At 37.6% G+C, this 25,415-nt stretch overlaps 1 protein-coding gene across 3 annotated transcripts in view; it reads right to left on the bottom strand.

Annotated features, from left to right (window-relative positions):
• The window catches only part of KCNAB1 (potassium voltage-gated channel subfamily A regulatory beta subunit 1), a 418,964-nt gene that overhangs the window by 54,051 nt on the left and 339,498 nt on the right, over positions 1 to 25,415 (bottom strand). For all 3 annotated transcript variants that reach the window (XM_034957646.3, XM_003830650.5, XM_003830649.6), the window contains exons 5-8: positions 24,726 to 24,770; positions 20,862 to 20,906; positions 18,934 to 18,977; positions 9,643 to 9,729 (exon numbers count right to left, since the gene is read on the bottom strand). In XM_034957646.3, the coding sequence (XP_034813537.1) occupies positions 9,643 to 9,729; positions 18,934 to 18,977; positions 20,862 to 20,906; positions 24,726 to 24,770 (221 nt within the window). The remainder of the gene's footprint in view (positions 1 to 9,642; positions 9,730 to 18,933; positions 18,978 to 20,861; positions 20,907 to 24,725; positions 24,771 to 25,415) is intronic.

Genomic DNA, 25,415 nt, shown 5'->3' with positions numbered 1-25,415 from the left:
TGCACATGAGTCATAAACCCACAGCCCCAGAATACTAAGCAGCTCTGTTTTTCACCTGACAGCTGGGGTGAGCAGAAGCACTCTCTGTTCTCCCTCTCTCTCTCTCTCTCTCTTTTTTCTTAACTAAAAACAACTTAAGGGAAGAAGAAGAAGAAGAAAAAAGCATCCTTTTGGAGCTTGGTGAAGTCCACAGACTTGTTGTGAGAAGGTACAATAGTCTCCCAAACATTTGGCCCACCTTGTTTTTCCTTTTTTAACTTACTGAATGATACAGATTGAATCTCTTCTGCCTTCGCTGTTGAGTAAAGATGTCATGAAAGAAAAAAAAGGTGGGGGAGGGAGGAGAGAAAATAGAGGAAGTAAACTGCATAGCATATAAGCATATCCTTCTTTAGAATCTTCCCTTCAAACCAGGACTTTATGGAATAAGGTTGGGAATCACTGATTTCCAAAGAAAGCGGAAAATACAACACCAGATGAGTACAATTGTTTTTCTGGAGTATAGTTTTCTTTAAAGCCAGCTCTTCACATATTTTCTGCAGCCTTGGCAATTGTTAACTTCTCAGTAGTTCTAGTAAAGGTAATTTCTCTAAAGCTCTTGTTCTTTCTATGGAACCCAGCTGGAAAAGATCATTTGTTAACCAGGGGCTCTGTTCTTATAGATGCATATCAGAATGATCCACAGTCAGAACTTTGTGGGCCTCTTGTTAATGCTGGAAATTTTTCAACAGGCCTGGAAGATTTGCCGGACCTGAGGCAACATGTCAACAACTGAGAGTGGTGAACTCTGTAATGTGCCTTTGCTGTATGACTTAAGATTATTCAGTTCTGCTCAAGAAAGAAAGTGAAACAAAGAAAGAGGATAAATGAAACTGGGTGGAGATGCAAGTAGCTTGTGAGACATAGGCAGAATTTATATGATGAGCATGGTAAAACTAAGTGGATTAGTAACCCCTGAGTCATAGTGGCCATCAACAAAGTAGAGAATGTGCATGCTGAACACAGATAGGAGGGAGGAATGGAAAGAGGTGATATTGACAACATATCCATATGCATATGACATCAAACATTTGAAATATACTAAATATAAATACATAAAATATGAGAACTTAAGTGAAGTCTTCAGTCAGCCACCCATTGGTGACCCCCATTCTAGCCACAGAAATCCTCTGTGCAAGGAATGCAAATAGTCCTTAGCTGTCCATCAGGCCAAATGATGAGCTACAGGTCATGGCCAGGTGGGCTTGTCCCTGTGTCTTTCCAAGTATACTACTGACCCGGGCATCTTTTCCTTGCTGAGCCCCTTGCTGAAACCTCAGATTTGACCTATATAATCACACCACGGAGAAGGTCAATGTGGTAGATAGAGAGAACAGGTCACATGAGCACTGTGTGTCCCAAGATTTAAGTAGCTGGGTTCTTTCTCCTGTGTGAATTCTACTGTAATTATTTTAACTGTCCCTATCTCTTCCCCTCTTTCTTCTCATAATGTGTTTTAATTGATTTGATAAACCATGTGACTCATGCATCTTAATTTGTTGTGTTAGCCTTCTTCTTTGAGACCTCTAGGATAACCTGGTAGTAGACTTGGAGACTACAATTGCATCAAGGTAATTTCCTGCATAAAAAAATTACAGCAGTACTATACAAACAGTAATAATAACAAAAATGGTAGCTCTAAATTTCGAGTAGTTACTAGGCAACATCCTAAGCATTTTGTGTATATTATCTCAAATAATCCTCACAATAACCCTATAGAGCAGATATTATTACCTACGTTCTACAGATAAGAAAACCAGGGACAAGAGAAGTTCAATAACTTGCCTAAGATCAATTGGCTCGTAACAGAAAGAGGATTTGAATTGAGGTCTGACTCTTAATGCCATACCTTTTCTATTTTGGAGGAGTCCAAGCTATTTTCCAAACCCCCTCCCCACTGCCCACCATTTCCTCCTATAAGGTCATCCTAACTAAAATCTACCCCCATAACTTCCTAGCCCCCTCCCATGATTAATTTGTTTCTCCATTCTATTATCACCATCTAATGTAACTTTCTTACTAACTTTTTGTCTGTCTCCCCAACAAGAATGTGATTTTTCTAAGGATAGGATTTTTGTTTATTAACTTCTGCTTCTCCAAGTGCCCAAAACAGTGCTTAAATAGTAAGTATTCAGTGAATATCAACTGAATGAATGAGTTAATCCTATTATTGAGTTGTTTTTTTTTCTAGAGACATCTTTGAAAATAAAGTCACAGGCACAAGATCACCTTTCAGGCTGAATAGAATAACCCTGGAAAATTTATGATTAAATCAGCTTAAAGGGCATAAAGAGTTTCAGAGCAAAATTTTAGGAGAAAAAAAGGGCTATAAGAAAATTACACTGCCAACTCCATGGCTTGAATCTTACATGACTTCACCACAGATCCTGTGCAGCCCTGCAGCTTGGCTATCTCCATTAGATTTTCATCATATTATAATTTCAGGGCCTTGGACTTCTCCCATGATTACCTCTGAGAAGAGATCCAGAGAAAGGAGAGTTTTACATGCCTTACCTAGGGCATTCTAGAAATGGAGCTTACGTTTGTTTGCCCCAGCTGTGAGTGAGGTGCTGTAACCACATTGTTAACTCATTCAGATGGTGCTTTATGTTTCCTCTGTTTTCAGGTGAGGAAAGTGAGCCTCTGTGAGGATAGTAGCTTTTCCCAAGTGTACAGTCTGATAGGTAGCAAAGCCAGAATTTGAAGTTGTGTCTGTCTAATGCCCTAGTCCACTCTGCAGAAATATTGTTCCAATGAGGAGGTCCACTATGAACAGAAACATGAGATTTTCTAAACAGACGAACTTGAGATGGAAAGAACCTGAAGTGAACCCTACTGTCCCCCATTGTCATTTCTTAGGACGGATGAAATAAATTTGTCTTTTTATGACACAATTTTTTTGGTCTGTACAGGATAAAACATCAGCTAAATAGGCCTAAAGTATCAGGAAAATTTTTGGTGAATTTGCAGTTAAAATGGAAACAAAACTGCTTTTTAAAATTGAAACACTTTTTTTTTTTTTTTTTTTGCCACAAGCTTGGCTGGGTTTGGCTCATCTTCTTGGATATGAAAATCATTTTCTCCAAATTAATTTCTTGAAAACTCAACTGTCCCGGGCTTTCAAGCCAGGGGGTTAAATTGATCTGATGTACACCAGAGGCCTTGGGAACGTCCTGGCCAGGGTAACAAATGAAATGCATTAAATAATCTTAATTGATATAGTAATACTCAGGGGGCAACTATATTGCCAAAGAATTGTCCCTTTATTCATTTCTGCTCATTTAGATATCAATCAGATTTCTAAAGAGAGATGCAGTGCATCTGGATGCTACTGTGATTGTAGATGAGAAACAGCATGTAAGTGTCCTGGGGCTGTTTGGCAGCAACCTGTCAACATCTCCTTGAAATATGTTGAACCAGGTACTAGAATGTTTATAGAGGTTAGGAAACCAAGATAGGTTTTCAAGTAGAGGAAAATGAAGTTGGAGCTATTTAACTATGGAGCTTTTTTCATTCAATCACTCAAACACTTGCTCAGTCATTCATCCAGCTATTCAATCAATATTTATTGAGCACCTACTATGTGCCTGCGGCTCTGTTAGACTGGGAATATGGTTTATAAGCCTGCGTGGTCAAGTACAGTAGCTACTAGCCACATGTGGCTATTGAGCACTTGAAATGTGGCTGATCCTAATTAAAATTGTCTACTGAGCAGCTGAAATGTGTTGCTCCAAATTAGGGTGTACACAACTGATTTCAAAGACTTAGTAGGGAAAAAAAAGAATGTAATATATGCCATTAGTAACTTTTGGATACTAATGGATCATGTTGAAGTGATAAGTTTTGATATATCACATTAAATAAAATATAATAACTAACCTCACCTGTTTCTTTTTACTTTTTTTTTTACTTTAAGTTCAGAAATACATGTGCAGGACGTGCAGGTTTGTTACATAGGTATACATGTGCCATGGTGGTTGGCTGCACCCATCAACCCATCATCTAGGCTTTATACCCTGCATGCATTAGGTATTTATCCTAATGCTCTCTCTCCCCTTGCCCCCCACCCCACAACGGGCCCCGATATGTGTTGTTCCTCTCTCTTTTTACTTTTTTAATGTAGCTAATAGAAAATTTAAATTATATGTATGTGGCTTGCATTATATTTCTATTGGACAGCTCCCTGATAATATTTGCAGGAGATTTCTTCCTTCTATATCATGTTTTTTCGGATGGCTTGAAGGTAACTTTCAGGGAAGATAATAAAAGATAGAGGCAGAAGGCCTGATCTACTGTGGTTAAATGATGTTTCTAGGTTTTAGGTGGTTAATTTTGGTTTTGAAAACTTTTTACTTTGGAAGTTAAATATCTAGGTCCAGTATTTTGGAACTGTCAAAATGTAGAAAATTTGGGATACTGCAATGTTTTTTGCTTTCTGGCATTTTCTAAGTTGTCATTGGATATCCTGAATCCCTGAATATCCATAGATGCCTGCTTTCACATGACAACACTAAAAAAGATGGCTTAGAAAGAAGTAAATACTTATGGAATGGGTTATTTGACAAGATGATACTATGGGAATAAGTGAAGCTAACTTTGGTCTTGCTTCTCTTATTTGAAATTGAGACATCTGGGCTGCTTTATGTCTGTGCTGATCTGCTGGCAGGAAAAAATTAATAACTGGAACCGTAATCAGCATGGAAATAATATTTAATGACTCAGGAATTCTGTAAGAATAATCAGTCTTGGCAACAAGCTCTATATGAAAAGTAAGGACTCAAATCCAAGTGTTTTTAAAATAAAAAACTAACTAAAATTTAATTTAATTTAAAAATCATATTCTCAGATCGAAAAGTTAGTGTGTCCCCTCTTTTTGCTGTTGTCTACAAGTGGTACAGGCTTATACCTTCCTTTCATGACCACAGTTAGGCTCAATCTGTTCTTCCTGGAGCAGTGAGAAGAGTATAGGTAGAGATATTAGCCTGGTGTTTGGGAATGACAGAAAGTCAAAACAAACAAACAAAAAACCCCAAAAAACTCCTCATATGGCTCCTTGGACACACAAATGCTCTGTGTCCATCCATGTCCAGACTGACTCTATTGCCTGAACTTTTTCTTGTCTAATGAGCTCGAGAGAAGATTTTGAAATACAGGTTAGGGATTTGTGGAAGTGACAGAATTAGGGATATGAGCTTCATAGAGCATAAAGAACTGTCAGTGACTCTACTGGGAGGAACACAGACCCATAAGAAGGAAGAAATGGGATGTGGGGCTGATTTTTTTCTAGGACTGGAAAACATGCCATCGTTGCCAGATATTGTAGCAGAGACAGATGGCATGGCAGATGCTGTGAAAGAAAAATGACTTACTACTAGGTGAACCAGAAAAAATAAACAAGAGGGACAGAGGAAAAAGTACACAAGCTCCCCTCCATTGTCAGGAACATCTTCCCATAGCCTGAAAATGTCTAACTGTATTCCATGGGGTTGCAGATTGCGAATGAAGTTTCTCACCCCTTTCTCCACTGATTGCACCTTTGGAATTTACAGCCATTCTTTTGAGAGGACTCGCTTTTTGTCTATTGATTTTCTAAGAAATAAGGGAAGGAAAAAACTAATTAGATATATGATGCCAATATGTTATAAAGATGCTGCAGTTAATCTTTTTCTGGCTCAAATGGTTGCTATATGATATGTAGAAACTGGATGAAGCTCGTCTTGGTTTATTTTTAAAATGTTCCCGATTAACATCATTTCATGGTAGAAACTACATGAATACAATTGGCATTTTAATAATATTTAAATGGAAGTTGTTTAAAATGTATCTTAGCGATGCTCATTGTGGGCACACACATGACCCTTGACATTTGCATAGTTTATGACTGGAGACTCTCAGTGTCCCCAAGTTCTTGTACTCCACGCTACCTGGTAATCAGTGACAAATAAGAGCAAGCACTGGGTTGGGCTGAACTCATTTGAAAGTGCTATGTCCCCTGTGTTTAAAAGAGGTGCCTCAGCAGAATTATGTCAGCGTGGGTTGTGACTCCATGGGGTTGGCAAATAATAGTTGAAATCAATAAAAATGATTTACAAATGCTAAGCGTCCATAGTATTAATAAATGTAGATTTAATATATAAATACTCAACAATATATACTTGGCAACCACTGTTGTGTCACTTAAACAGAAATGGATGCAAGTGAACCTAAAATAGCCAACGTGAGTTGCTGAAACAAGAAAAAAAGTAGTATCATTTGATATTAAGGATTTTTCTGCCACTACCGAAAAAAAAAGGTTGGACAACTATCTGGTGATGATTTTTTCACCACATTTGAAAAATAAATTGAATAATTAATTAACGCCAATAGAATATCATTAACTAACAGAGTTACTGTAGTGTTTTCAAGGGTAATTTGATTATAAATAACATTTGCCTTCTGTAATGTTTTTAGAAACACCCATTGTACATGTACAACTTTATTCCCATACACACACTGTATGAGTTACAAAATTGTTGCAAAGGTGACTCTCAACAACATGGAATCCAGAACTAACACAGGCACCTTGTTTTTCTCCCATTTTTAGGGTGCCAAATGTACCCAAGTCCACCGGACAGTCCTGTCTCTTTATTTCCTATTTCTTCTTTATTTCCCAGATCAGTACCTTCCCCTGGTACAGTAAAGTAGAAAAGACTATATGTATAGATGTGTTTCCAGAGACTTATATCAAACTCTGGTTGTTCCAGTGGGCCCACCTTGGAACAAATGAGTGTACTAAGTTTGAGGATAAACATTTTCTGAAAGCTAGGAAAAGCTCACATGGAAGCTATTTCAATCTGGAACAAGTCCTGCATGAGGAGCTGCCTGTGGAATGTCCCTGCAGGGTCCTCCCAGAAGAATAAGCCTCAGAGGTTGATTGGCCTGCTGGGGTGAGTCTCCCCTTCCTAGTGAGGGGGAGCAGGCAACATTCCAGCATGAGGTGGTTGATTGCTGCTGTGCTACAAAATGCCATGTGCCTTGACCTTATCAACAAGTGGCGAATCTCCATTGTTTGACATCCTTCATTATGCTTCTGAACTTGGAAAATGACTCAGGATAAAATAGCTTCCCATTCCGCTTTGTGGAATTGTATATAAGAAACTACTCAGGAAAAATGTAAATTTTCTCTGATTCCCATAAAGGCTAAATAATGCTGCAGTTACGAACTCCACTGGGCAGCAGCAATTATTTTTTAAAACACTTTGAAGATTTTTTAAAATAAATTTCAACATGTAATAAATATTGATACAAGAGACATCATTATCTTGTTGGTATCACATAGTTTGGCTCCTAATTGAGGATTTCCTCCTTCTTCTATAAATATAATGCAAATTATGTTTTCTGTTTGAGAGACTCCTACAATATATTCCTAAAATTAAAGGTAGGGGTAAGATGGGAACAAAATCCTTAAAAATCTCAGATGTTCTACTATCCTTTACATGGTATAACTGCAAAGAACACTGTCTAAAAGAGGAAAATAGTCACTAGGCACTTAAAATGTGAAGCAATTCCAGTCTTTCATAGACCCCACTAAATGGCATTTTACTTGACACTATTGCAGACTAAATAACTTTAGTGCTCTGTTTTAATGTGTCATTAAGAATTGACTGGAACATTTCTACACTGCTGGTGGGAACGTAAACTAGTACAGCCACTATGGAAAACAGTGTGAATATTCCTTAAAGAACACGCGTGTTTACAGCAGCACAATTCACAATTGCAAGATCATGGAACCAACCCAAATGCCCATCAATCAACAAGTGGATAAAGAAACTGTGAGATATATATATATGTGTGTGTGTGTATATATGTGTGTGTGTGTATATGTGTGTGTGTGTGCGTGTGTGTGTGTATATATATATATATATATATATATATATATGATGGAATACTACTCAGCCATAAAAAGGAATGAATTAACAGCATTTGCAGTGACCTGGATGAGACTGGAGACTATTATTCTAAGTGAAGTAACCCAGGAATGGGAAACCAAACGTTGTGTGTTCTCACTGATATGTGAGAACTAAGCTATGAGGACACAAAGACATAAGCATGCTACAGTGGACTTTGGGGACTTGGGGGGAAGAGTGGGAGAGGAGTGAGGGATAAGACTACAAATATGGTGCAGTGTATTCTGCTCTAGTGATAAGTGCACCAAAATCTTACAAATCACCGCTAAAGCACTTACTCATGTAACCAACTACCACCTGTACCCCAATAACTTATGGAAAAATAAGATAAAAAATAAAAAAAGTTGAATAACGTCATATTATCCTTGCAATAAATACTTCTTATACTAATAAAATGCTTATGATTTGCTTTATCAAACACCTAATCTTTGCTTTAACAAAAAATATGCAGTTTTATGTCATTTCCATGGAAAATTTCCCACGCTGATACTGTTTTATAATAAACTCCTAATTTTACCCGGATTCAAGAAAGAAGAAAACTGTAGGAGAAAGTTAGATATAAGACTATATATATTTTACATTTCTCTGTAGTTGAGAATGAGATAAATGGCAAGGAAAATAATTTCCATAACTTTTTTATGGTCAGAAATACAACCCAGAAAAATTTATAATATGTCAATCATTTATACTTTTCCATTACTATAACCCTTCTATAACCCTATAACAAGAACCACTCTTTACAAAACCTGATTTATTACAAGATCCTGCCTTTTGAATCATCAAGGACAAAGTTACCTTCAATGTAATCTCATGTGAATCAAACTATTCTAATTATTTTAAAAGTGGTAATCCACATCATACTGTTCAAATAACCAGAATATTCATTTTTGCTCTTTTTCTCAAATATCTTCATTCTCAATCACCTCAGGTAAGTGATAATCCATATGATTTTAAATTTCAGTTAACTGGAACATTCTTTTTAATTCATCCTCAGCCTCTCAAACTATCTTCTGTCTCAAACATCCTAGCAAGTTCTGTAAATAAATGTAAATCGAAGAAAATCTGGTTTTAGAAACATTCTGAAAGCTTCCACAGGGAGAAGCTTAAACTGTGGTCCTCAAACAGTTATAACAGAAGGGGGATAAAATGTTGCAGCTCCTTGAGACTCAACAATCAAACTGCAATGATATCTTATTTTGAAGCAGTCACTGCTGTGGAATCCCTGCTGGTGGCACCACTGAGCATTGCTACCACAGACTGGAAACTAATCAGACTTAGAGCCATTATAAAATAGGAAGACCCTCAAAGGATTTACTGTGAAGCGATGATGGCTGAGTTATAAAGCCCCTTTCCAATTAACTTTATTGTTTTAGTTGATGAAATCACAAAAGTGAAATGAACCTGGAAAAGGTGAGCACTGTAACCAGCGGAAGCCACAAGCCCAATGCCTTCAACTGCTTTAAAAGAAGAAGACACAGCACGCAGAGCATTGGTTTTGGGGTTAAACGCTGAGGCCAAAAGGCATCGGTCAGAAACATTTTTATTTTTCACATTCAGTTTGATCAGTCTGAATACAATTCATTTCCTACTGTGATCAGAATAAGCCCTCAAACTGAATCAAGATTTCTAGAGTATTTTATTAACTTTCTTAACTTACCTTCCATGGGAGTGTTACTGTCCGGTCGATTTGCAAAGACCACATCCACATACTCGAGCTGCAGCCTCTGGAGGGAGCCCTTCAATCCTGGGAACAGAAGCAGGAAACAAACCCCAAAATCTAAATATGAGCACTATTCAGAGTTGAAGTTTGGTTTCTTTCAAGAATTTGCTTTAAAAAAATAGAATTGGAATAGTTTCAAAAATGCGTTGAATACAATGATTGTTAATTGACTCTAGAACGTTTTAAAAATATATCAAAGGCTGACTTCCCTCAATAAAAAAAGTCTTAGAGCTTTTTCAGGAATATTATTACTCTCACAGGAAAATATACACTTAGGAATGACCTTCACAGTGACTTGTATGTGGCAATATCCAGAAGCAAAATTTAGAATAAAAAGCAGCTTCTTTCCAACAGTTAGTGTTTTTCTTCTTGAACAATGCAAATTAATATTTATGTTTTGGATCACTTAATAGGCTTATAGTGAGCTAGAGGTACATTTATTACACATAAAACTCATTAAAATGGTTTAAATCAGAAATAAATGACTGCCCCAACCCCATCTTAATGTAAATGTTGGTTTTAATAGTAATATAAAGGGGTTAGCAAATGAAGCCTTTGCTCAACATTTTACTAATTGGAACAAAGTTTAAGGAACATAAAATATAGCTGAGCTCTACCATTTCTATTATTCTCTGTTTTGGGGGAAGAAACAAAAACACTAGACGCTAACGCTATAAAGACTGAAGATGTAATATGAAGGAGAGAATAAGAACTTAAAAAGGGAGTCAGGAACCAACTGCCTATGTTTCAGCCCTAACCATTTGGTCACATTTCTATGAATACTCAGAAAAAAATTAATTTTAGTAAAATTAATGCTTCCCTGAAATAGAATGTATTGTATATAATATTATGCAACCAAAAGGATGACAGTGTTCGAGAATCATGTTACCCTATTTCCATGGGGCACAGCATTTAGCATTCTCTTATCAGCCTCTTTAATTCCTCAGGGAGACCAGAGGCTTTAGTCTCTTTATTATAGGCATAAAATTAATTGCATGTTAAATGAGGCTCTTATAAATTTAAATTTGGTTCATTTAAATTTGATTTTTCATACTGGTTTATCAGCCAGCCACAATTACTTTTCTGACAGGAAAATGGAGTGCTTGAATATTGTTCTGGAAATATTTTCCATCCATTGAGAAAGGATTGTCTGTGATAGTAGCTTGTTAAAAGCTTTGATGAAGAGATTAGGGCAGACAGATGTTGTGAGGTCTAATGCCTGCTCCTATAAACCTTCTGTGATGCTCAGGCACAGGGTATCACCAGCTATCTCAAGAAACAGTGTGAAATTAAATTAACATGAAAAAGTATCGTGATGTGAGCCACTTTTGGGGACAGTTGTATGCAGGGAGGAGGTAAGGAAAGGACAGAAATACTAAGTAAACAAATAACAGGGTATCACAAGGTTTGAATGGTCGGAAATCTGCACTCTAGCATGCTAGGGACCCCACTTGGAAAAAGTATCGTGATGTGAGCCACTTTTGGGGACAGTTGTATGCAGGGAGGAGGTAAGGAAAGGACAGGAATACTAAGTAAACAAATAACAGGGTATCACAAGGTTTGAAAGGTCGGAAATCTGCACTCTAGCATGCTAGGGACCCCACTTGGGTTCTCTGACCTTTCTTTGAGACTCAATTCTCTAGTCTGCAGTGGGCCTAACAATACTGACACCTTCAGAATTGCTGCTCCTGGGAGAGCTGTGTAACATAGTCTACAGAACCAGAATGTGAAATTATACCATGGTGTTCGCATCTGGAAAGTTTCAGGGGGAAGACAGCAAAAGACCAAATGCCAAAAATTTTCACTACACCCCCTGTTTTGGAAAGGGGCATTTAATGACAGTTCTGGCCTATGCCTGGCAGAGGAAATAAGTATCTTGTTTTCTGACAATGGCCCTCTCTCTCCGTTCTCTTCTAAACAGCTCAGTGTGGGCTGAGAGTAACTAGCAGAAGAGGCTACAAATAACTTGGCACTGTTACAGCACTGTGTGATCAGGCATGTCACAGACAGGTGTGACTTTTGTCATTTATTATTCCATCCCATGAGCATGTATTGAGTTCCAATTTTATCCTGAGACCGTGCCAGGCTCTCGGGGTTTAAAGATGCACAGACACAGTCTTCATCCCAAGGAGCACTAACAGTGCATATTGAGAGCGTCTATTGGCACAGGTTCCTTGTTCAAAGTCGTAATATGTACCTGGAACTAATGATATGGACTTGATCCTAAGGTCAGCCTCATGGTATTTGGTCATTCCCACCTCTTTAGTTCTTTCTCTGAAAAGCACTTTCTTGATATTTGGCAAGAAATTCAAGTATCTGAGGCCAGTGATCCCTCCTCTGACTTTGAAGTGGAGTGAAAGGAAATTGTCCCTCTAAAGGACACTATCCACTCACTTTAAAAATCTCAATCACGTAAAGTCTTGTAATCTATGGTATGAACTTTGGATTCTGTGTGAGATTTAAAGACATTGGTTGGGGAGGGTCGAGTGAGGAGGAGATTAAGCAGAGGAAATAATATGATCAGATTTCCATTTTGAACTGATGGCTCCACCTGCTGAGAGGGACCTGAAGGCACAAGAGTGAAGGCAGGCACAGCCACCGCAGCTCATCCAGCTCAGACAAAGTTAGTGAGAGGTGTACACATTTGGGACAAGTTGTGTAAGTAGTAATACATGGACTTGCTGGTGTGCTGGACATAGGGTGTGGAGATTAGAGTAAATAAGAATGACTCCTAGATTTTTGGCCTGAGAAGTGAAGTGACTGTTACTAAATGGGGCAGTCAGGGGGAAAGCCAACTGGAGGTGGTCGGGGAGCCAAGTTGAGTCTAAGTAGCACCTCAGTCACTACATGGAGCTCTTGGCAGCTGGATGGACCAGTCTGGCATTCAGAGGAGGTGAGGCACAGGGTTTGGGATTCAGGGTACTGATTTGGGCTGTCCCGAATGACCCTGTGATATCCCTTAGCCTCTCTGAGCCTCAGTTTCCTCATCTGTCCAAGGACAAAATGGTGCTTGGTGATCTTCCTGCTTTGGTCTTTCATGTGACTGCAAACCAAATCAGATATTCCTGCTTTTTCCTATCTGGGTGCTTTAATTTTGTAGAAACACATAAATGAAATCAACATTAAGATATGTTTCATGAGTATCTCCTTAAGAGCCATTTATGTTTAGTTTCAAAAAACAAGTCATCATGTTCTATCTCCATTTAGCAAATGTTTGTTGAGGGCTGGCTTAGGGCCAGGTATTGTTTTAAGTTTAAGTAGACATGCAAAAATGCATTAACCTTGGCTCCAGAAGGGCAGATGGGCAGCCAATCTTAACCTAAGGAGGTAAGTGCTCCAGTGCAGCAAATGCACTTGCTGGAGGCTATTTGACCTTAGCCTGTGCCTCCGCACTAACCCAGCGTCTGTGGAAAGAGGAAAACAGGAGAAGCAGGAGAAATGCTCCCTGACCTTGAGGAGATAATTAGAAGTAAACTGGCAATTTCTCAAAAGTCCACAGGAAAATAAATTACTCAAAGAAAATAGTTTTCAAGTGACTACAGTAAAAAAAAAAATCTAAGTCCATTTTTCTTTTAGGTTCCAAAGTTTAACAAGAACCATACTGTTTAGAAGGTAACCTTAATTCAATTTAAGTGTATTTCACAGGTTTCTAAAGAAATATGTTTATTCCAGACAGTCAGCAGATTGGCACAGTTAGAGGTGGATGGGGTGTTCACTGTTGCAGGTTTGACTGTGTGGAAGCAAGGAAATCAGTAGTTTGGAGATTCTGCAAGGGTTCTATTTAAGCATGCTGTGTTGTCACCTTTTACACCTGCCACGCACTTGCTTTTCTATCTAGCTTGCAAAAAAAGTTGCTTCATATACATTGTTTATATAATTTCTAGTTTTTTCTCAGCAGACCTATCATCATAATTTGAGACACCTGCTTCTTTTATAAAGGCTGGGTTGTATTGGAATCATATTCAGCATATGGCTGTGCCTCCCGTTACAAAACGCGGTTATCCTTGATGGCTGATGTACGTTTACATGAACGTAGTACACTGAAAAAAAATCCTGTGGCAAATCCATTTGTTCAGAAATGTATTCTTTAATTGAAAAATCATAGATTGTCTTTTTCTTTTAAAGTTCATAGAGTTTAAGATTTGTTATTAATTAAAAAGTTTCAAGCAGAGCTTTCTCAGATTATTTTCCTCTCCTACTCCAAAAACAATGGCAGTGGGTTTGTGTTTTGAATTGTGTAACAAAATTGTTTACCTGAAAGGCAAATGTAGAGTCGGACACAGCTTTTGGCTGTTGGAATATACAAGCGATTTACTTATTCTTACTTGGTGACCTACCAAACTATTTCTTTTCCTTCACATTAGGCACTAAAGGAATGTATTTTATTTTAACTTAATTAATTAACTTTTTCTGTAGAGACAAGGGTCTCACTATGATGACCAGGCTGGTCTCAAGCTCCTGGCCTCAAGCCATCCTCCCACCTCAGCCTCCCAAATCGTTGGGATTACAGGCATAAGCCACCATGCCCAGCCAGTACCAAAGGAATCTGTTCTGCTAAATTCTAAGACTGGCTCAAATTGGGGTTTAAAAAATGTTTGTGGAATGGCTGAATGAGTAAATTGGATTTTAGAACCTGAGGGGACTTTGTGATTCTAAATGAGTGTAATCAATCTGCTAGTGAAATTTCTTCCTCCTCCTTGTGAATCTAAGGAGAACATTACACCTAAGCAGATCTAAGTCAAGAACTTTGGGCTCATTAAAAAGGCCTTTCAATATGAATTCTTTCAAATCTACGTTATGCACAAATCAAGCTCATTGTATACTCTGTAAACTAACTCAGGTGGCTAAGGTCACCCAGCACAGAAGTGGCCTGAACTCTGTATCAATTTGAACTTTCTGTCTTATCCTCTAATGGTACTTCTCTAATTTAATTTGTATACAAATCTCCAATGTCGAATGAGGTCACCTTCATCACAGAACCAAGTACCAATGAAACCCAAGGATAATAACTTGTAAACTTTTTTAAACTTTATTTTGGGTCTCATCTCATGTCCTTGCTTTTCTGCAAAACTCACTCAATTCCCTAATTTCAGCCTGCCTAGAAAATACTTTGAGCTAGTTCTCTTGTAATCACAAGGCTTTATCTTTGGCAGAAACTATGGACTGTAAAATAACACCACCACCACCAACATAATAACAAATGATCTCAATTCTTCTTCCATCTCAAAAGTTTGAAATTTTGTGTTAAAGTTTGAATCTGGGTCACCTTGAATTTCAGCTGAACTGGTTTATCCATCCTCAGAGATTAGTTCCTAAGAGAATTCCTGACTTATTTAAAGGTGGAGGGAATTTAAGATATTTCTATTATGTCATATGAGGCTTGAAAAAATGCTTATTTGCAGGCAGATCACTTGAGGTCAGGAATTTGAGACCAGTCTGGCCAACATGGAGAAACCCTGCCTCTACTAAAAATACAAAAAAATTAGCTGGGCGCGGTGGCACATGACTGTAGTCCCAGCTACCTGGGAGGCTGAGGCAAGAGAATCGCTTGAACCCTGGAGGCGGAGGTTGCAGTAAGCCAAGATCGTGCCACTGCACTCCAGCCTGGGCGGCAGAGTAAGACTCTGTCTCCAAAAAAAAAAAAAAAAAAAAAAAAAAAAAAAAAAAAAGAAAGAGAGAACCCTGAAATTATGTACACACTCTGGTAAATATTAAAGCAATGGAGATGCAGTGAGGAGCATAGTAGCAGACCTTCTCCATTCTTTTTCTCTTCGATTTTATATTTCTTTGTTAATTGCCAATGTGAACCATTTTCTGAATCTCTCTTTTCTAATTAATTAGATTAAAAAGAAAAGAACAAAAAACAAGAACTTTTCGGGAAACATACTGCTGCCCTGTTCATTCAGCGTGGTTCTGTAAGCTGACTCGAGTTATTTGTCACTGGCAAACTCCATGGAAGAGAATACAAGTCATGAGGGCAAATGCTGGAGCAGGAATGCTAGGGCAGTAACAGCTTTGAGAGGCAGCTTAGCTTTGACTTTACAATGTCAAATGGGACACTAAGGCCTGAGAAGGGATGCTGTTTGGGTGAGGAATTTGGATGCTTTTCTTAGGGCTAGAAGGTTGTCACTTATTGTAGCTGTTTCAGAATGTCACTACTTAGTAAAGAGTATCCTCATCCACGGAATGAAGACTAGCAGTTGTACTTATAAGGACAATGATGATGACAAAAATAACATGCGTTAAGTGCTTATTATGTGACAGACACTGTGCTCAATGTGAATTATATAATTTTTATCCCCATATAGTAACCTTTATATATATAGTCTATAGCTAAGGAGACAGAGGCTAGGTAGGTTAAGTAACTTGCACAAAGTCACCAGCTCATAAATCACAGAGTTGGAACTTGAACAAAGGTCTGATTTGAAAGCGCATATGCTTAAAATTATATTAAAAAACAGTCAGTGAGAGATACCAAACCTATACAAAGACTTTGGAAACAATGGGGTGATTTAATTATTATGGCATATATCTATGTACACACACACACACGCATGCACACACATATGGTTCACACTGGCAATCAAGAAAGAATACATATATATACATTCTGAGATCTGGCTTCAAATGTCTTCATTTTAAATTCAGTGATTGAATACTGAAACTATTTTTTTGCTATTGCAAGTCTAAGATATTTCAACGTAGTCTTGTTTATAGGTCTATAAAGATCTTCAGCTTCCAAGTTGGAATAAAAATACTCAAATGAAACATTAGCTCTTAGGTTCAAGGAGAGAAAAAAGTTCACAATGAAACGACAGCCTGAGAGAAAATATTTGCAATACATATGACCAAGCAAAAAGTGAACATCACTAGTATCAAAGAGCTCCTGCAAAGTATTATGACCAAGACAAACAAATCAAAAGAAAAATAGCCTGACAACATGAAGAGTGAATTTCCAGAAAAAGAACAAAATTATTAAAAGAAGCTCAAACTCACTAATAAATAAATATATAAATAAGGAGATAAATAAGACCAGCTCATCTAACAGGATGGCATATTCCTTTTAGAAAGTAATTTTGTGTTAAAATTTGTATAATTCTTTGACTTAGCAATGCCACTCTGGAATCTACCCCATTTACCTAAGGATGGTCACTTGTATAATTCTTTAAAACGCTAAAAACTGAAAATAATCTGTTAAGTTGTGTATTTTAATTAAGAAAAAAATCAAGGCTTAGGTTAATATTTGTGGCCTGGTTCTACTGTTTATATATATATTTAAAATATAAGCCAGTGTTTGGATGGATGGATAGACAGATAAGTCAGTACAACCATAGAGAAAAGGTGAAGAAGATGTGTACCAGATTGTCAGACTCTAGGATGGGATGAGATTGGATGAGCAAATGGAGAACCTGGCTTCCTTATCTATTTTGATTTTCGAAGTGGTGAGATTAGAGCACATTTTACATTTTTGGTGATGTTAGTATTTCCTAAATGAAAATATTTTTTAAAAAGGAGAAAATCACTTGTTTCAATGATCAATCATGAATCCAAAGTTACAAAATTCTTGGATTTTTTTTGAAATACAGATAGTTCACAACTTACAATGGTTTGACTTATGGTTTTTCAACTTTATGATGTTGTGAAAGTGATAATGCATTTAGTAGAAACTGTACATCGAGTTTCCATACAACATTCTGTTTTTCACTTTCACAACAGTATTCAATAAATTACTAATGCATGTGACATTTAATTTATTATAAAATAGCCTTTATTATAAAATAGGCTTTGTGTTAGATGGTTTTACCCAACTGTAGGGCAATGTAAGTGTTTTAAGCATATTTAAGGTAGGCTAGGCTAAGCTATGATGTTTAGTAGGTTAGGTGTATTAAACGCATTTTCAGCTTAAGATATTATTCTCAATTTAAGATGGGTTTATTGGGATGTAATCCCATCATAAATTTGGGAGGATCTGTACTTCACAAACTAGTATAAACTCTTAACATTTTTCTTTACTGCAAAAAGTATAAGTGTAAAGTTTTATAATATATAGACAAGCAAGAAATAAACAAAAATTACTCACAATTCTCACAATCTTCACGATTAAGTAGAGTAGTAGTACTTTATTACATAATGGTTCTTGTTGACTGTTTTATTTCCTGTTTATTTCTAAATTATACAAAGTTTTGGGTGCCTTGCAAAAGTAATGCACCAGGAATCAATTACCTAGTGGTAATTTTCTACACATTTTTTATGCATATGTATATTCCCTTCTAAAACAGTATAGTATACTACTCAGTGATGAGTGCATTAAAGCCTTAGAGGTCACTACTATACAATTCATCATGTAACCAAAAACTACTCGTACCCCAAAAGCTATTGAAATAAAAAATATATGTATGAAAAAATCTAAACAATAATAAACTAAAAACTAAAAACTATAGTAGTCTTAACATATGTCTACACAAAAATTTGCACACAAATGTTCATAGCAGCATTATTCAGAGTAGCCAAAAAGTGAAAATAAGCCAAATGCACTTTAACTGATAAATGGATAAACAAAATGTGGCTATCCATATAGTGGACTATTACTTGGCAAAGAAAGGGATAAAATACTGACATGCGCTACAACATGAATGAACATTATGCTAAGTGAAAGAAATCAGTTACAAAATATCATATATCATGAGATCTCATTTACATGAAATGTCCAGAATTGTCAAATCTATAGAGATAAAAAGTAGATTTATGGTTGCTTGGGACTGTGGGAGGGGGTGAGGAGGTGATAGGGAGTGTCTTCTACTGGGTATAAAGTTTATTTTAGGGGGGATAAAAATGTTTTCACATTAGATTAGGGTGTTTGGTGTACAACTCCGTAATTATACTCAGAACAAATGAAATGTACACTTTAAATGGGTAAACTTTCATGATACGTACATTATATCTCAATAAAGCTCTTTTAAAAAGTCTTATGAGAATGTTTTATTAATATTAGTAATAGCTGAAAATGAGAAGAGTTCTATACAATTTTGCCTTTTCCTTTTGAGTTCCCATTCTCCCCTCTACATCTCTGCATTCCCTATATTTAACCCCAAGAAGAAACTTGGTTGATTGTGGCACTTTTCATACAGAACTTTTTCCTCTTCCAGTGTGTTCTGAATTTGTTTGGTTGGTACCTTTCTTGAATGAGGGGCCCACAACCAAAAATAAAATTGAAGCAGAAGTACCCACCTTCAATAATATGCTTTCTTGACAGCCCTCTTTCTGTTTCAGCTCTGCCAAGAAAAAGAAGCAAATAACTTTGAATGAGAGTGTGCTTTCTTTTCTTCTCTAAATCTCAGATCTGAATTGCTAATTTTGCACCCTGTTCTTATCAAATTCTACACCACTGGAGGCTAAGGAGAGAAGTCTGGTGGGCAACACACTGAACCCCTTTTCTTTGGAGATCTCAGTAGATGAATCATCCACGACTGTCACCAAGCCACTAACATGCTCAACACCAGGCTCCAGTTAACAGCAACTCAGCCACGTACACTCTGTCCATATTTAACTCAAGACACTGTACGACCTTTTCACCTTGTTCTTAACCAATCTAGAGAAAATAAAAAGGCTTGACATAGGTTTGTGAGTTTATTGTAAGATTGCCAGGCTGCTGAACTTTTTTGTTAGCTTTTCTGATAAAGGAAGCAAATTTGGAAGTGCCTTTTGACTTCCAAAATAAATTTTAAAACTAAATTAAAATGTGATGAAGCAAATGTTCCTTAAATTCGTACCCCCAGAAGACAGACCCTTAATCATAAGGACTTTTGCCTTCCCAATTCTCAAGCTCTGGCCAATTACAATGAAATATGGTACTTGAATTTTAAAGTATCCATAACATGTTTCTTCAACATCAATACCTTTGGCAGCTTCTTTTTAAATATAATATTTACCATTCACTTTTGTGAATGTATTCTTATTTGGTATTCTTAATAAGTACATTAGTAATACCGTAGGTAGTATTCTACTACATATTCTACTATATAACGGTTCTTGCAGACTGTCTCATTTCCTGAAAGGTTTTGTAGCATTTCGAAAGCACTGAGCAATGGCACTGTGAATCAAAGCTCGGGCAATGAAAATCCACATTTCTCACAGGCATGATGTTGCTTTATTTTTGTACAGATTACTACAGGAATAAAATATTTAAATTCCATCTTTCTGTCTTCATATCATTATAAATAGGCTCAAAACCAACAACAAAATAGAGTATGTGTTTGCAAGTGTGTATATACACATAGACATTTTGATTAGAAGGTTCCTAAAGAAGAATTGGCCTCTGCCTCTAATTAAAAAAAATTCCCTATCAATTATAGGAAGGTAAATAAGGTTTTGTTTGTTTTTGCTTTTTGTTGAAACTCCAGCATTATTATTATTATTATTATTTTGCGATTTCTGTCTCAAAGATGGAAAAGCACAGTACCAATGATTGCTCTGGTATATGGAATAGCTTGCTGTTTTCTTACATGTCTGTCAAAAAGGCCAGCCTTCTAAGTCCTGCTGAATAATGTAAGTACCAGTTCAAATGCCAGCAGGCCCATAAGAAGCCAATTCATCCTGTGAAATCTTCTCTGCATCCCACAACAGAGAGCATTTCTCTTTCATTTGGCCTGACAGCGAGTGATACAGGTAGCTCCATGTTATTCTCCAATGAGATGGTCCTTTTGATCAGCACTTTCAGAGCCCTCTGCAGAAATGATCAGAGACTTAGACATGGAGCCAGACAAGATATTTTTATCTTTGCATTCTGTAGAAGTCTCTGAGTTTTGGCAGATTTGAGTGACTTTTCTTCTGTGATGCTTTGTGCCTATTTTTCTTTCCTCAAATTTGAACTCTATTTTGGCAATGATTCTAAGTATGAGATTGGTATTTGAAAAATCTACATTAATCACTTAGTAACAAGTGACCACATGCTTTGCACTAAATTTCTTTGGGAGTACCTTGCTAAAATGAAATCTTAGGCTAATTGCTATTTCCTTAGTGTGAGAAAAAAACAAAAAAAACAAAAAACCCTCTCTCTAAGCCAATTAATCTTGGTACGTTATATGTAAAATAACTGCCTAACAGCAAAAAAGCATGAACTACTAGTTGTTTTCTGTTTAGTAGGAAAAATAACTTACTTTCCACCCCAGTAGAGTTTGGTTGTTATGACCAGACTGGACCTCCTGTATATCAAAAAGACAAACATAGAGAAGTAGTAAATAAATGCAGGTTATTGTACCGAGTCATATTATTATAATAGCACCAGAAAGAATTTGTTATTATACCTCACATTTTAAAAATTGGTAAAGAGGTAAATTTGTTAATCCATCTCACTGAAATAAAGACAAAGGGAAGCCAGTGCGGGGGACTCAAAGTCGGATCCTAGAGGAAGAGGCTGAATGGAAATGATCTTTGCCTGGAGGAGGTGGAGGGCAGTAGTAACAAGTCAGATTGGGAACTGACAGCAAGCCCATGTCGACATAGCAAAGTAAATGTGAGTGGTGGGCCAGCATGGAGGGTCGGAAATGGCGTGTGGGGATGGAAGTGAAAGGACTGAGGGGATGAATTGCTTTAGTAAGTCAAATGAACAAACACCAATGAACACGTATTCAGCATCTGGCCTCACGCTGATTGCATGTGAACTCCTCCCAGGAGGACTCCACTCTGCCAAGGAACATGGATCCTTGTGGCTCCAGGTTATTATCCCTTCTAACATCACATTCACAGGCAGGAACTGACTACATAGACATTTAAATGATGAAGTGAATTATAATAGTAAATATTTAGAACAGGAAAAAAATGTCTTTGAGTGTCTTATTAAATGGAAATGTCATTTTAGGAAAACAGTCCTAAAGTCCTTAACTCAAGTTTCTACCATTTTACTGCTAAGGGAATGAAATGTGCAAATCTCATCAGCAAACTTATTACCTTCTGAAAGCCACAGCCAAGGGCAGGAAATGCAATCCTAGTATTATGATCATGGAATAAGAAGTATGTCTTGAGAACTACAGGTATACAATAAAATTGGGAAACAGATCTCAGTGCAATTTGGTTTCCCTCGGTATGTAATTTGATCGCACTGGTCTAGAAAAAAAATCATTTGAGATTCAAAGGTTAAGGCCAATCTTCAGGAGCGCTTGAAATAAGGCATTTATAATTCCATCATCTGCAGAGTCAATGCCTCAGGGCTCTCAGGTATAAAAACCTAGTATGATTAGTGATAACCAATGGGGAATGATGGTGACAACTCTGACAACTTGGTTGCAACAAGAAAAATTTGTTGAAAATGTTAGCAGCCCCATCCCACTGAAGTTAATCCCCCCAAAAGTAATTTGAATCACTATAATGGAAGGTCGATAAATACATGTACCTGGAGATAACACAACCTGAAAGGGCTGATGTACTTTCCAGGTTAATACATCAACCTCATGATACCTATTATAATAGCAATCTGCCACAGGGGAGCCCGGTCTCCTTTAGCACTTTCAACCTTCAACAAAAAGCTGGATGGAATATTATAAAAAATGAATGCAGTCCTTTTGATTATTCAAAGCTGCATATTCTATACAAACACTGCCACAGACTTAGTTTTTCAAAGTTAGGCTTCCTGTAAAATATTTGGCCTATATGGATATGCACACTAACATATATGTTCAAAGAGCAAGAGCAGACAGCAGCCTGGCAAATTGTCACTGACTCCCACAGAGGCTATTAGAGCAACTGTTCTGAGTGGGTAGAGAATGATAATGTATTTTACAGTGATACAGCACAGACTTCAAAATGCTTTTGCATACCTTATCTCACTCTGTCAGCATGACACTTCATGAACTGTTATGCTGTCCATTTTACAGGTGGGTAAATTGAGAATCAGAGAAGTGTAATAACTTGTCCTGGATAACACAGCTAGCAAGTGGTAGCGCCAGGACCAGAAGTCAAGTGTGCTAGTTGAAACAGCTTTTATAGGCTCAAAGCTATGATGATATGGTTTATCTTTTCACCAGTCTCACGGGGGCAACTGTGAACTGATATAAACATTATGGAGTATAATAATAGCTTGAGTTTTTATTTGCAAGAATGAAAGGCAGTTTGTGGAAAATGCATGGTGATCTATTTTCTACAAAAGGTATATAAAATAGGTTCTGCAGCTATGGAGAGTGATAATTTAATGTTCTCTGGGTGTTAAGAAAGAAAAGAGCTACTGCACCGATACTTTTCCTCCTTCCTTAGATGTACTCCAGCAGCCTACGCCTTGTTGCAGACCTCACTGTACTATTAGTGGAATTATCTCCAAGGTTTCTGTTATAATTGAAGTGTGTACCCCAAAAAGATATGTTAAAGTCCTAACCCGCAGAACCTCAGAATGTGAGCTTATTTGGAAATAGGATCACTGCAGATATAATTAGTTAATAGGTAGAGGAGGCCCGTAATCCAATATGACTGGTGTCTTTATCAGAAGACACTTAGACACATGAGAGAAGAGTTAAAGTGCTGCAGCTGCAGGTCAAGGAATGCCCAGGATGGCTGGCAACCACTGGAAGCTAAGAGGAAGAAAGGAAGAACTTTACCCAGAATGTCAGAGGGAGCATGGCCCTGCCAACCTTAAAGTCAAACCTTGATTTTGGATTTCTGGCCTCCAGAAACATGCAAGAATAAATTTCTGTTATTTTAAGTTACCCAGTTTCTGGTCCTTTGTTGCAGCAACCATAGGGAATGGATACAGTCCCTATTTAGGCAGTGATGGGTAAACCAACACTCTGAGTGGGAAAGTAACTCAGGCGAGGTGAAGGACTGAGTGGGAACATGAATGTTTTTCCATATATAAGGTGGAATATAGTTTTCTATTAACATCCTTACAGTTCCCTGGGATGGGGGAGAGGGAGAAGGAGAAAGTAGGTCATCAAAGTTTATTTGTTCATATCTCTATAAATGTTTGGTTTTCTGTTTCCACAGGGCCCTCTATTCCTACCAAAAGTTTATCTCAGAGTGGGGAGTAAGCAGCCCTAAAAATACATGGGTCTGTTTCACCTTCTTAGTTTTGCTTCCTAGAGAGAGTTTAAATCATGTGTGCAAAAGCATAATAAAACCACTCTTGAACTCTTTGAGAATGTCCATTTTCTCTAGACTAAATTTTAGAAAATACATGCTAAGTGTTGAAGCATGAGTACACAGCTCTTTCCACAGTTGTCTTCACTAATATGATTACACTGTCATTTATTTGGTAATCAGCAGATATTATGCCAGGGCAGAGGAGGACCCCAAACTTGTCCAGTAATCTTTGCTGGGCTTTGCTTAATTCTGTACTCGTGCTGGGGAAGTAGTGGCTGTTGGGGCTGAAATCTATAGTGAAATGGGGAAGTATTACCTCCCCACTGCCCATAGATGTTATAGCTTCCCTTATTACCAGTATCTTTGGCTACAGGAGGTGTTGGAAAGGGACATGTAAGCACAGCCCCTTATGTTTCTCAAGGATAGCAGATGAAGCATTGTTCTGAATAGCCAGATAATAGGGTTCCTGGGCACACAGGAGAGATGCTGACTAAATGTCTTCAGATAAGAAAGCTTTGGGGTATTTATCCCAAAGTCTTCTTGTTTCATCATTCCTTTGCATCCAGAGTTAATAAAATAAACAGCAAACATAAATGCATGTGTGTGGGGGGATAATCAGCTTCTTGTCAAGTTACTTCGTGCAAGAGATTAGCACAAATGGCAGTCAGAAGCCATGAAATTGTCACTTTTTTATGCACAAATATTTCATGAACATCCCCCCCCCTTCTCTGCTCAACTCTTTGGTAATTCATTGTGATCAATGACTAGTCAGTAAGTTTTGAAGCTCCAGAAGTGAACTTGCCGGCATTTATTTTCAAGCCACTATAAATCATTGCTTTAAAAACAGTTGATTTTTTTTGACAGCCTTTTGGTCAGGTGTCATATAATTTTATTTTTCCTTCTCTGGTGCAAAATAATACCTTTTTAAAAACAAATAATTATGGCGAATGCAATACCTCCAGCCTTTCTTCTTGATGATGCTCCCCAGAATCACTTCAGCCCTGGAAGGGGAAACAGATAATGTCTTAGGATGCAGTGTCCTGGAAAAGCAAGAGTCAATCCAGAACACAAGAACCATTCCTTGTTTGAACTCTCAGTGCCTACATATCCCGAAAATAGAAGCCGCTCTCGGCTGGTAGCACAGTTTCCGCTGTTTCTGCTTGTGCCTGCAGAATCCTGCTCTGGAGCATTCCAGAAGCACCTGCCAAATCCTGACACGCTGGCAAGAGACCGCCTGCAGTCCTGATACTAAGCAGCAGCAGTCATTTTGCAGTTTGGTGTTTTTGAACCAAAGATCCCATATATAAATGTCCAGCTTGGTGGTGTCCAAAGGGAGTCAGTTTTCCTTCTAATTGCTGTGAAGCAATTCAACTGTGACTATGGAGAACAATGACATCTCACATTGTTTAGATAAAAAATATTTGCTCCCAGGTATAAACTGAGAACCGATGTGTGGGTTTAGATGTCCCACATAGAGAACACTCACGTACAGAACATCTTAGGTTCCAGTGACAAACTTTGTCATAGGAGCAAAACAGAGGAAGACATAACGAAGTGTCCTTCCTGCCCCTAAGGCTGGGTTGCAGAGGCATACTGAAGGCATCCACCATCCTCTCCTCTTCCACCTACCCAGGCTGGGACCCGAT

This window comes from Pan paniscus, chromosome 2 (assembly GCF_029289425.2).
Source record: "Pan paniscus chromosome 2, NHGRI_mPanPan1-v2.0_pri, whole genome shotgun sequence".
NCBI classification, from domain to species: Eukaryota; Metazoa; Chordata; class Mammalia; order Primates; family Hominidae; genus Pan; species Pan paniscus.
Note: the sequence above shows the minus strand (reverse complement) of the source record. Positions and strands in the feature narration are given on the sequence as shown.